Source organism: Acinonyx jubatus, chromosome A2 (genome assembly GCF_027475565.1).
Source record: "Acinonyx jubatus isolate Ajub_Pintada_27869175 chromosome A2, VMU_Ajub_asm_v1.0, whole genome shotgun sequence".
NCBI lineage: Eukaryota > Metazoa > Chordata > Mammalia > Carnivora > Felidae > Acinonyx > Acinonyx jubatus.
In genome coordinates, this window is record NC_069383.1 from 23006775 (window position 1) to 23019354 (window position 12580).

The following is a 12580-nucleotide window of genomic DNA, read 5'->3' on the forward strand; positions in this document are numbered from 1 at the left end:
GGTCAAATCACTGAAATATATATATCATTAGAAAATGTCTGGTTGTGAATAAAATCTTAAATCATGTAGATTAAAAATGACTTGCTTCCGCCTATCATGTTTTCACAAAAGCAGTTTTCAAAATATGTTTTCTTAAAATGTCTTCAAGCTGGTTCCTGGTTGAATGGAAACAAGTGTTGGGAAAATTCTCTTGTCGCAGACGTATTCATTAGTGTGGTGATCGCATTGCCAAAAGGAAGGAGGACATGCCAGGGCAAACACGCTGAGTCCTGAGAATGTTCCTTCTCTGAATTCCTGGCCTGTTCTTTCTGTGTCTCCTCCCCTCCTCGTCCAGAAGTGCCATTGTTGCCATCATCATTCAGCGTGTAAAGGGCTTTGCCAGAAATACTGCCCACAGCTTGTCCAAGAGCAAATGTTAAAGGGTTTATACTCCGTTCTGTTTACTTACTTTGGGTATTTTTCTAACCATTGAAAATGCCTGGTATTGGAAGATATCGTTGTAGTCTGGAGATTGTTTTTTGGGCAGAATCGGTCTGGTTAAACTTGTTCCTCAAAGGCAAAGGTATAAACTCTTTCTGCCTACTTTGGACCAGTCAGTGGATTCTGTGTCTCTTTGTGGTATTTTAGCATGTTGTTGGCTTTGTATTCTCTAGAATATTTCTGTACCTAAAAATGTGCCCTGCAGAATTAATTTCCTTTATGGACTTAACTTTAGACATTTCCTCTAAAGTCCTCTGTTGTCAGAGCTCTGGCCATTGTTATTAAATCCTAGATTTTTAGTGCTGATAGTTCCTTTATAAACAGAATAAGAATGGAGGTTTTGGAGATCATACAGTCTAGCTATTTCAGGTAAAGAAACAGGCTGAGAAGTGAAGGGACCTTCCCAAGGTCTGCAGTTAATAGCAGGGTTGGGACTAGACCTCAAGCCCCTGTTAATACTTTTCTTTTTCCAGTCTGATTTTGCCCTCTGTCTCAGAGCTCAGATGACGTTTTATACTTAGCAGGGGCACTGGGGTCGGGGCTCCAACCCATTTCTTTTTCTTCCTTCCTTCCTTCCTTCCTTCCCTCCCTCCCTCCCTCCCTCCCTCCCTCCCTCCCTCCCTCCCTTCCTTCCTTCCTTCCTTCCTTCCTTCCGTTTATTTTTGAGAGAGAGAGAGTACGTGTGCATGAGTGGGGCGGGAGGTAGACAGAGGATCCAAAGCTCTGTGCTGATAGCAGAGAGCCCGACATGGGCCTCGAACTCACCAACTGTGAGATCATGACCTGAGCCAAAATTGGATGCTTAACCGACAGAGCCACCGAGGCACCCCCAACCCATTTGTTACTAAGAGTCTGTTTACTGAGTCCTTTTTGGCCCTCCCTGTTACGTACTCTTGGATTCAACCAAGCCAGAATTTCGACTTAATTGAAAACAGTGTGGAAGCTGTATTGATTCCAAATGGGATCTCTGGGCCTTGTACCAGAAGGGAGGCACTTTAATCTTTCAGAGACCGTTTTTGGTAAACATTTAAATCTCTTTTGACTCTAGCTATTTTCTCAACTTACACCTTTGAGGTTCCCTATGACATGAAATTGTTGAAGTTCCGTTCTCACTCTTCTGACTTTCCAAAATTTCTGCATTGTGAATTTTAATAATTGGAAAAAAAAAAAAAAAAAAACCTTTCAAGTTAAAAAAAAATGATAAATGTAGGAAACATTCTAAAGCAGAACACAGCTCACTCATTTTGCTCGGGACCTTTGTTCTGTCCCCAGCACTGATGTGCTGGTGCTGTGACCTTACTGAGCTGTTCCCTTATTAGCCCCCACCCCCTGCCCCCTGCCCGGAGATAAGGCTTGTGTTAAAAACCAACAAAAAATCTTAAGGAGGGAGTGTATGTAACACCATTCTAGCATAGTCTCTGGCTTCCCACCTCACTCACAATGGAAGTCAGCATCCTTAAAAGGGCCCACAAATGCTCCTCACCTCTCTGACCTCACTTCTAGGCTTTTCCTTACTCATCACGCTTCAGCCCCACCACTCCCTTTGCTGGGCTCCTGATGCATTTTGCACTTGGCTGTTCGTGTTATATAGACACTCTTCCCCTAGATACTGAATGATTCCTCCTTTACCTCCTTCACTCCTTCCGATTGTCCGTTTCTCCGCTTCTCCATAAGGCCCTCCCTGCCAATCCCATTTAAAATTGCAGCTCCCACCCAAGCATTCCTGTCCTGAGTCCCCTTCTCTGCTGTTCTTCCTCCATAACACTTGCCACATTCTAGCGTAGCACTTGTTTTTAAAGAGCTCTCCAGGTGATTCTTACCTGTAGCGCTGGGGACCTCTGCCATACATGTTGCTTTACGAGGTGTTACTTAGGAGACATCTAGCAGAAGCAGGATTTTCAGCATCAAGAATGAATTGTGAGTTCTTTGTTGTAGCTTCAAGCCAAAATACTTTTCACATAATAGAACAAGTCTCTTGAATTAAACCATCTAGTGGCTAAACATTGTTTCCCACTCATCAGAAAGGTTCTTGGCAGTTGTAATAGCAGTATATTCCTGTATGTAACTGATCTTGAGGACCGTATGTCTTATAATCTGAAGATCTTTTGATTTTTTTTTTTTGTATTGAACTTGTAATATTTAAACAAAAAAGTGTTTAAGATTTGAGAGAAAATAGTTGATTTTAGTGACCTTCTTCCTTAAAAATGGTTCAGCACTGGATAACCTGTGTATAATTAGGTCCGCTTTAGAATGTTTCCTACATTGGGCTGCCTGATTGGCTCAGTCGGTTAAGCATCCGACTTTGGCTCAGGTCATGATCTCACAGTCTGTGAGTTCGAACCCTGAGTCAGGCTCTGTGCCGACAGCCCGGAGCCCAGAGCCTGCTTCGGATTCTGTGTCTCCTTCTCTCTCTGCCCCTCCTCAACTTGTGCTCTGTCTCTCTATGTCTCTCAAAAAATAAATACATGTAAAAAAAGAAAAAAGTGTTTCCTACATTTTTAATTTTTTAACATTTTTTTCTCAATTATTAAGGTTTTTTTTCAATTATTAAAATTACACAGTATAGAAATTTTGGAAATTCAGGAGAATAATAGAATGTGGGAGTCTCTCAAAGTTGACTACTGTTGACACTTGTTTGTTTCCTTCTATTTTTTTACATTGCTGTGATCCCATTTCTGGTACAGGATGGGGGTGGGGGTAGTGATGTAATCTGAAAAGTGTAATGGAGAAAATATTCCCACCACAAAGAATTAAGTGCTGTTAACAGTTGTAGATGTTTGCTTCCAGTTTCCTATGTGCAGACTTTGAAAAAAAAAAAAATACAAGTACTTTCTCTCTTTATCTCTTTTTAAAAGGAATATAGTGTTACAGATAGATTCATCTTAAATCACCATTCCCATTCTGTTCCCTGTTCCCACCATGACCTTGACCCTGCACCCTCACTGAAATAATTACTTTTTAAGTTTAGTATATATGTTGGTTCAGTACAGTTTTCTATACTTGTTACCATAGAGATATGTAGTGTTGCTTTGTTTTAGTTCATCTAAATGTTATCATGCTGTAAATTCATACAGCTTTTTTTTTTTCTCCCCATAGCGATGGGTCTATCCAAGTTGATACTTACTGATCTAGTTCATTACCTTGGCTTTATCAGACTCCCAACATGTGGATATTACTACAGTTCCCCTAGTCCCTTTTGATAGGATTGCATTAGGTTTTTGGCTTTTATAAATAAAGCTGCAATGAATATCCTCATGGGTCTTCTTGAACACATTTATTAGTGTTTTTCTAGGGTCATACAGAATTTTTATCCTCTTAACATTAAGACATGAACGTTTGTATTGGCTTAGTTTAATCTCTTCAATAAACACAGACTTCTTAAATCTAGACTTGGAAGCATCTTATTTCCTTAATGAAAAATTAATATGAAATAGTAATTGGACACAAGGCATTTCTTTTTGCATTAGAGTAATTTAAACATTGCTTGAGCTCTCTTAACAGCAGTTAAGAACATGAAGCCATTCCAACACAAAAAAATGTAAAAACAATTAAAAAAAGTAGAAACGTAGTTAGTATTAGAGTGACTAGAGCAAGTGAAGACTATGGAATACCTGGGATTTTGTATTATTAACCCCGTTTTCTAAGTCTAGAGAAGGTTGTTAGATTTTCCCAGGTAATGACCTTTGTTGGAACTCGTCCCTGAGGATCCTCCTCTGATGCCACTTCTCTGCATCTCTCCTGGTACCTTCCTCTTTCCCTCCAGCTGTGTCCGTTCTTTGTGCATATTTGCACTTACTTCCTTGTGTCTTGTCTCAGTGCTGTGCTGACGTCCAGGAGAACAGTGTACTGCCTTACTTATCTCATACCCTGAACAAGCACAGTGCCTGACACGTAGGTGTTGACCGAATACATTGTGAATGAGGGAAAGAGAAACATACGAGGTGGGGGTGAGGGAGGGTGGGATTGAGAGGGACACAATGATAGTCACTTTAATAGGGAACTTCAGTTTATCAAAAGAATGGAATAAAGTCTTGAGATGATATGGATGGTAAAATGACGGCTCTGACAGTGGACCTCTGCTTTCGCGTATTGTCATTTGCATATATACAAACTGATTCAGTCACTGGTTTTAATTAGACTAAAAACTAATTTCTCCTTGGAATGTAAACGTCAATATATATGTTAAAGTCTAGGGGCGCCTGGCCGACTCAGTCAGTAACACATGCGATTCTTGATCTCAGGGCTGTGAGTTTGAGCACCACATTGGGTGTGGAGATTGCTTAAAAATAAACTCTTCATGAGTCCCTGCTTACTTTTGTTAGTCTCTACTTGTTCTTCTAGGGATATATCAAAAAACTTGAATCCCTGACAGATACAGCCATCTTACAGATTTTTCTTTTTTAATTCCTTGCCTCATTTCTTGGTTGCCCCAATTTTAGTCAAAACTGGGTTTCCTGGAATGAGTAGACTAAAGTTAAATATTTTGGTCACTGTGATGAAATCCTTTGTGGTTTGGTAGCGGTATTCCTTTAGTGTTTCAACAGCTTCATTCATGTTCCGCACCCAGTGTGGTGGTATGATACCGGTAACTGAGCTTCAGAAGGAGAAGTTTAAATGCAGAACCTCCAAATTTAGAGACTGAACAATAAAACTTGGGCGGGAAGTCAGGGTAGCTTTCTTAACTTGCTGATAAAAGTAATCAGTACTAGGTATAACCCACTTAGAACTACAAATTTTCTTCGCAAGTACCTTCATAGCTCAGAAAACAATTTCTCTTAATGATTATTTTGTATAAGAAGCTGCATTGCTTTCAAAGTTTGCTCATTGTTTTTTAATAGAACTCTGATAGAACCCTGTGTTTTAAGTAAGTGACACTGTCAGATCATATAGTATTAACAGTAACCAAACATCTAAGATTAAAAGTAATGAGTTATGGGTATCATCACCTTTTTCTAATAATGAAATTGTTTCCAGTACTAAAATACTTTAAAACGAATTGTTCTCTGGATACTTTTTGCTGCTAATTAACATCTCTTTTTACAGGATTCATGAATAAAATTTTCCATCCCAACATTGATGAAGCGTAAGTAACTATTTAAAAATGTTTAAATCTTAGCAACAACTGCCCTTACTAGCATTCATCTCTCTCTCTCCATTATTTAAAAAAAAAAAAAAAAAAAAAAAAAAGCGCCTCAATTATCTTTCTAGATTTTATCAACAGAGAGGACCATATGGTCACTTAAACTATAGAGTCCCAGGGATATGATATTTTAAACCACTTTAGTGCACATTCTGCTGTTGGGCTGCTTAGTTTTCCCATTGCCATGAGTAGGTCCTTTATTCCCCCTGATACCCAGCTAGCATGTGTAATATTCCACATCTCTTTTCTCTTTGCATAGACACAATTCAGAGATCTAAGTTTTCTGTATACAGATTCACTATTTTCAGCCCTTAAAGTGTTTCTTAGTTCTTGAGAGTAAAGCAAACATGAATGACTGTGGTTTCATTTCAGTTAATGAGTCTTACGTACCCTTTCTTTCCTTCTAATATTTTATTAGTGATATTTTAAAATGTGCCTCCTATTGTGTATTTCTGATGCTGTTTACAATACATGCTTTTTTTGTTCTGCAGTCTTGTGGCTAAATTTTGCTGTTACACACACACACACACACACACACACACACACACGAGGTATTCTGAACTCTGTGTGAGTAGGTTGTATACACACATCATGCCCTACTGCCTTTTTATACTTGTGTGTATTAGTCATCCTAACAACAAAGATGTTTTGTTACATAAGCACAGTGTACTCGCTGGGTTCAGGAATTGAGTGTCAGTTTTAATCTACTGCCACATGCCAGCAGTGTACCTTTTGGGCACTTATTTTCCCCCCGTAAGTAAAATTTCCAGTCCGTGATCATGTATTGCATTTACGTGTTTCTTTAAACTGCTTTAATTACACGTTTCTTTAAAATACTTTAATCTGGAATAGTTCCTCAGTTTTTATAAAGTTGACATTTTTAAAAAGAATATAGATCGGTTATTTTAAAGACCATCCCTCAATTTGGGGTTGTCTGATGTTTCCTCATCATTAGATTCAGAATATGTACTTTAAGACCAGAAAACCACAAAGTGTAATTGTGTCCTCAGGCTACTGGGGAGGTACACAGGTTTGTCTGCCCCTGGTTGCCAGTGTTAATTCCAATCACCTGGTGAAGGTGTTGTCTGATTTCACCGTTGTATACTTGCTGATTTTTCCTTTTAATCTCTAAGGAAACAGTAAGACTTTGTATATATTCTGCTCTTCATCATACTTCCTTAATTGGGATGTTTTTTCTTTTCTTCCTTCCTTCTTTCCTTCCTTCCTTCCTTCCTTCCTTTCTTTTATTTCTTTCGTACTATTCTTGATAAATAAAATTAGTTGCCAGGTACATGCAACTAGCTTTCTAATTTTTAAAAAAATGCCATTCTTTCCATCTGTTTCAGGTCAGGAACTGTGTGTCTAGATGTAATTAATCAAACTTGGACAGCTCTCTATGGTGAGTTTGGCCATGGAATATTTTTTAGAGATGTTGAGATACTGCCTAAAAAATGTTGTTTGCCTTTTCTTTGGTTTAAGATGTTTTGTTGGGAATGGGAAGGGATTAAGAGGGGCTGGATGGGAATGTTTGATCAGTGAAAAAAATATTTTCTCTCAAGTACAAACTTTGACTTAGCAATGGAAGTTTAAGATAATCTTGTGAGATTTTGAACTTAAGGTATAGTGATGTACATATGCAGACATACAAATAAACATGTAAACATGTGTGTGTTCAGAAGCACATTGTATACATGTTTACCTGTAATCCCTTTGACTTTTGGGAAAACTCCTAACAATGTCCCTGTGAAGTGAGATGGTGCATTAACAGGTTTGGGGAGTCCTCTGTTTTGAAGGCCAAAACCTCATTATGAAGCCTTGCCTCAGTGCTGAAATCAACATCTCCTCTCTTATAGTGAACCAACCTGTGAATTGCACAGCTTTATGCAGTACAATGCTCAGCGTCACAGAGATATGTAAGGAATATCAGGCCCTTTCTGCCTGAGCTTGTAACTTGGTTGGGGAGCTACAAATATGTGGAAATCTATGTAAGTTAATTAGGGATACAACAGATCAGTCTGTATTCCCCCACGTGTCCAGGCTGTCAGGCGCCATGGGCCTCTTTGCTCTCGTGCCCCACCCCCCCCACCCCGTGAGGCTTCCCCTGATGCTCTAGCTGCAATTGATCCCTGCACACCCCTACATTTGATAGCTTTTTGTGGCCCATTTTTACTTCTTACCTGTGTGTGTCGTTCATGCCCACTTTTTTGTGCCACTAGATTGTTTCCGGTCATAGGGGTCTCGGGTGCACGTCTGGTGTCCGTGTCCCAGCACTCCCTAGCAGAGCCTCGTACCCATATGCGGTGAAAGAGTCAGTGGTGCAGGCAACACACAGTCCCCAGGAGGTTCAAGAAAGTCACCTTAGGCAGGGCTTGACTGGAGGGAGCCTTTCTTACTGAAGAATTAGGAGACCTTTTTATTCCAGCCACAGTCTGCAGACTACTTTGCCAGACATCCATCCCTGTACTAGGACGGTGCATGAGACTCACAGTGGAAGGCTGGTCACCAGCAGCACACAGTTAATCCTTCTTTCGTGTTTTCTCCTCCTGATTCTGCCATTTAAGAATCATTTCCTCTGCCTGGAGTTACCCTCCCTGGTCTTTGTATGGTTGGCACCTTCTTTTCTCACCTCAGTCATCTCTCAGAGAAGCCTCCTTTCCTAGCTACTCCATCTAAAACAACGTTCCTCCATAGCATAGCAGCCTGTTTTAAAAACCTGTGTTTAAAGCCAGCATTTGTTTATCGTTTATCTTATTAGACTGTAAGCTCCACAAGAGCAGGGGCTGTGTGTGTACACACATGTATACAAGTGCCTGAAACAGTGCCTGGTGTACAATAAGGGTTCAGATATTTGTGGAATTATTGACTGAATTAATCACGCCTAGTACTGTGAAACAGGAGAATTTTAGGGATACAACGGCTTATGAGGAGATGAGGCAACAAGAAAGAACATATACTCTGAGGTTGGTTAAATGGATTCCTTTCAAGATGTGTTTTTGGTAAAAATGTCTCATGGCAGACTGCCTGGAATAGCTGATGTAATGATGTATTTTCTTAAAACTGCATTCACATTTTAGAAATGTACATAACAAAATACTACGAGCTGGTTCCAATTACAGTAAAGTAAATTGGACTTCAACTAATTCTTTTACTGTTGACCAGAAAAGCTTTGTGGAAGAGATTTGCTGATTCTCAAGTACTTCACATCTCAGAACAGATTTTTGAAAAACAACAGCTTATTGAATTATAACTCACATACATGATATTCACCCATTTAGAGCATGTAATTTGATAGTTTTTAAACAAAGTCACAATTACGTACAGCCATCACCACATTCTCGTCAAAGAAGATTTTCTTCACCTTAAAAAAAAAAAAAAACAAAAAAACCCCATACCCTTCAGCTGTCACCCCCTCATCCCCTTAACCTTCCTCCCCGAACCCTAGGTAATGACTGATCTACTTTTTGTCTCTACAGATTTGCCTATTCTGGAATTTTTATAATGGAATCTATGATATGTTGTCTTTTGTGACTGGCTTTTTTGAGTTCACATAATGTTTTTAAGATTCATCCATGTTGTAGCACGAATCGGTACTTCATACCTTTCACGGCCAGATAATATTCCATTTTACAGCTATTACATCTTTATCCATTTGTCAGATGATGGACATTTGGGTTGTTTCCACCATTCAGCTGTTTTGAATAATGCCTATGTAAATGTTCGTGCACAAAAGTTTCTATGCGGGCATATGTTTTCATTTTTCTTGGGTGTGTACCTAGGAGTAGAGCTGCTGAGTGACATGGTAACTCTGGGCAAACCTTTGAGGAAGTGACAGACTATTTTCCAAAGTGGTCGTACCATTTTACTTTCCTACCAGAGGGTGTTTGAAGTTCAGAACAGATTTGGAAGCAGAAGCCCAACGTGACTTAAGATTTAGTTCCTCACATGTATGGAATGTTGGTGTAAAGCATTACTTTGTGAAGCACTTAGTAACAAGGATTAAATTACATTGGTCAAAGTGAACTTTTATTTCCCTCTTACATGTGTATCAGTTATCATTAAGTGTTCTGTAACATATGAACATGGAGAACACTAACACTGTAGATAAGTGCAGGGACCCATGAGGGAGTGAGTGTAGTCAAAAATGTACTCAGCATGGGAGAATTGTTCTGACATTTTGCTCAGACCCAAACTGCTCCTCAAGAAGATTCAACATTTCTTTCATGGGCAGTTTTAGGAGCAGGTAATTACAATTTATTGTAAAAGTACATAGTAATGGTTGGCACCGACGACCTTGAAGTTTCTTATAGACCTTCCTGATCCCTGAAATGTGAACTAAATGTTTATTACAAACTGCTAAAGACTCTGGCGTTGGAGGTTAGTCTGTAATTGGTAAATTTGGAGTCATTCCGTCTCCTGCTGTGATTCTTGAGAGAATCTTAGTTCAAAGGACAAAAAACCTAATTTAATATAAAACAACGAATAGGGGAAAGTTGGCATGTTAATACAAATATTCAGCTGAAAACCAAAAGGCCTAGCCTGGCAACCCAAACTTGTCTCAACACCTCTACCATATAATATAGTACGGAGCAGGGAGTGACTTGTGAAATTTCCTGCAATTAACTTTGCCCCCAGGCATGCGCTGTGCAATGGGTGTACATATTTGTAGTATAACAGCATTTCCCAGTTGAAACTTCAGATTTACACTTCTCGTAACCTGCTACCAGTCGGTGTTCTTGTTTCCAGCAGATTTAATCCTCTCGTCCCCCCCCCCCGCCAAAAAAAGACCATTGATTTCTGGTAGCCCATTTTGACTCATGGCCTCTATTGTCATTTGTTTCCCTTTGCCAAGTTTCCGTGCAGTTTGTTCATTCAGAAACTTAGAATTGGTGTGATTATAGTGTAATCACCCAGTAATTTTCAATTTTTTATTATTTAACCTTGCAAGAGAGCTAATTATAGTGGGTAATATGGTTAATTTCCTAAAGATGCCTGTCATCATATGAAGTCACTGAGTATGAAGTTACTATTGTTACTCTTGTGCCATTAAAAGGAGAGTAGCAGACGCCATCACAAAATTGATTCGTTTTGATTTCCTGTGTGATAACATCTTTTTCTTGCTTTCTTTTTTTGTATCCCTTCCTGCTCTTCCAGACACAATGATAAAAGCTCTGGACAATTTAAAATGCAGCCAAGGGGATCTGAATTTTAGTTTCAGAAACAACTGTAATTTTAAAAATTGATGGAAGGAAAGTTCATTAAGCCACAGGTAGCTTTTTAAGCATTCCTACTCTTTTCCAGTTTCCCTTTTTCCCAAATAGGTTTTATCCACAGTTGGCTTTTCTACCCACACTCTTGGAGGCCCCGGTACCGCCACCGCAATTCAGCTTTAATTTCTTTCCCACCGTTCTGGGCCATGCATTCTTGACCTCTGTCAGTTGTGTTTCTCTCCGGTTTAATTTTACTCATTTCTCAACTGACTTGGTAAATGACTTATTTTGTGGATTAAGTTGTGGACAAGTAAGGTCAAAGACAATTTTCTTATAAAATTGGGCAGTTTACAATTTTATTCTTTCTCACCTTTAGGGTTGCTAGCCAATGGACTGGATACTCCTCTTATTTTGCTGGTGAGAAAAATCAACATTTGGGAAATTACTTCCCCTAGAGTCGTCTGGGGAGTCAATCACAGACAAATGAAGTTGCCTACAACAAAAGGAGTATTTCAGGGACTTTGAGATTAAAAATAGACAAGAGAAACGAAGTTTCTTTTACTAAGCATTTAGAACAATTTTAAACTATAAGTTTATTTAATAGTACTATACTGTGGGCCTAATGAATTTAAGCTTTCTCCTGCTGGAAATATTTATTCCATCCCTCTTTTCAGTCAGGTAGCCTGTGAATCTTTCCAAACAATTAAAATTCTGGCTAAAGGTAACTGTGTCTCAAAATAATGCTTTGTGTTCACTAGTGCTTGCTAACTGCGTTTTCTAGCCACTTTAATGTAGCTGCGCAGACAAGAGATACATGCATTTGTCTGCATGGATGATTGGCCAACAACTAACATTTGAGAACAGGCCCGAGAACTCAGTATTGATCTGTCCATGGTGGAATCATAAACATCATCCTGCCTTTGGAACAGCTGGATGTCATTATAAGTCTCTTAGAGGCCAGGTAGAGCAGTTTCTTTCCAGTGCTGTGGGGGAAATGTCAACTGTAGGAGGTAAAGAAACATGCCGAGTTTGGTATTTGATGGCTTCAACAGTACTTAGCTAGCTCCATGGTCTACCTCCTCTGTCTGTCTGCTTGGAGATACTCAGATGTGGCGTTGGTATGTGGCCCAAGAGATTAATTAACTATGCACAGAATTTAAGAATTGAATTTAAAAACTTGCAGAAACTCCTTAAAAAAACCCCATTCGTGTTCACTGGTGGTCAGTATCAAGATCATGGAGTGGTCAGGCTTTGCAGAGGGTAGGACATGAGCCAGGCTGTGGCCCTTCCAGAGAGACACAGCTATGTTCAAGCTTTTTTGAGGCTTCAGTTTTAGGGCCCAGTCATGATGATACAGATTTGTTTTCTCTTCATTTGCTTGTGATCACTGCATAGAGGTAGTCTTTGCCATGTGTGGCCACTTATCTGGTAATTGCATGAAGATATCTTTGCTCCTGACCTCAAAGACAAACTACATTATTATCTAGTAATTAAAAACTTTAAAAATGAGTTTTGGTGTGACTGTAAGAATACCAGCTAGCTAATTATACATTAATTGCCCTCATTTCTGAAAAGTTAATAACAAGTCCTATTACTGTTTCAGCTGGCAGTCTTTTAAGGTAAGCAGGGTCCTACCAGGTTTGAATTAGGATGAACCCTCTAAAGAGCACCCGAGTAAGGCGGAAAGTGTTTGAGACCGACCTGGCAACAAAGGACGTGTCTCTGGTGAACAGGAACCTGTTTTCTTCCTTCC

General features: G+C 39.4%; 1 protein-coding gene across 7 annotated transcripts in view; it reads left to right on the forward strand.

Moving 5' to 3' along the window:
* UBE2H (ubiquitin conjugating enzyme E2 H) overlaps nucleotides 1–12580 on the forward strand; it is a 101442-nt gene that overhangs the window by 71082 nt on the left and 17780 nt on the right. For 5 of the 7 annotated variants that reach the window (XM_027075465.2, XM_053218086.1, XM_027075464.2 and 2 more), the window contains 2 exons: nucleotides 5524–5563; nucleotides 6967–7019. The exons of the other annotated variants lie outside the window; for them this stretch is intronic. In XM_027075465.2, coding sequence (XP_026931266.1) covers nucleotides 5524–5563; nucleotides 6967–7019 — 93 coding nt within the window. The remainder of the gene's footprint in view (nucleotides 1–5523; nucleotides 5564–6966; nucleotides 7020–12580) is intronic. 7 annotated transcript variants of the gene reach the window in all.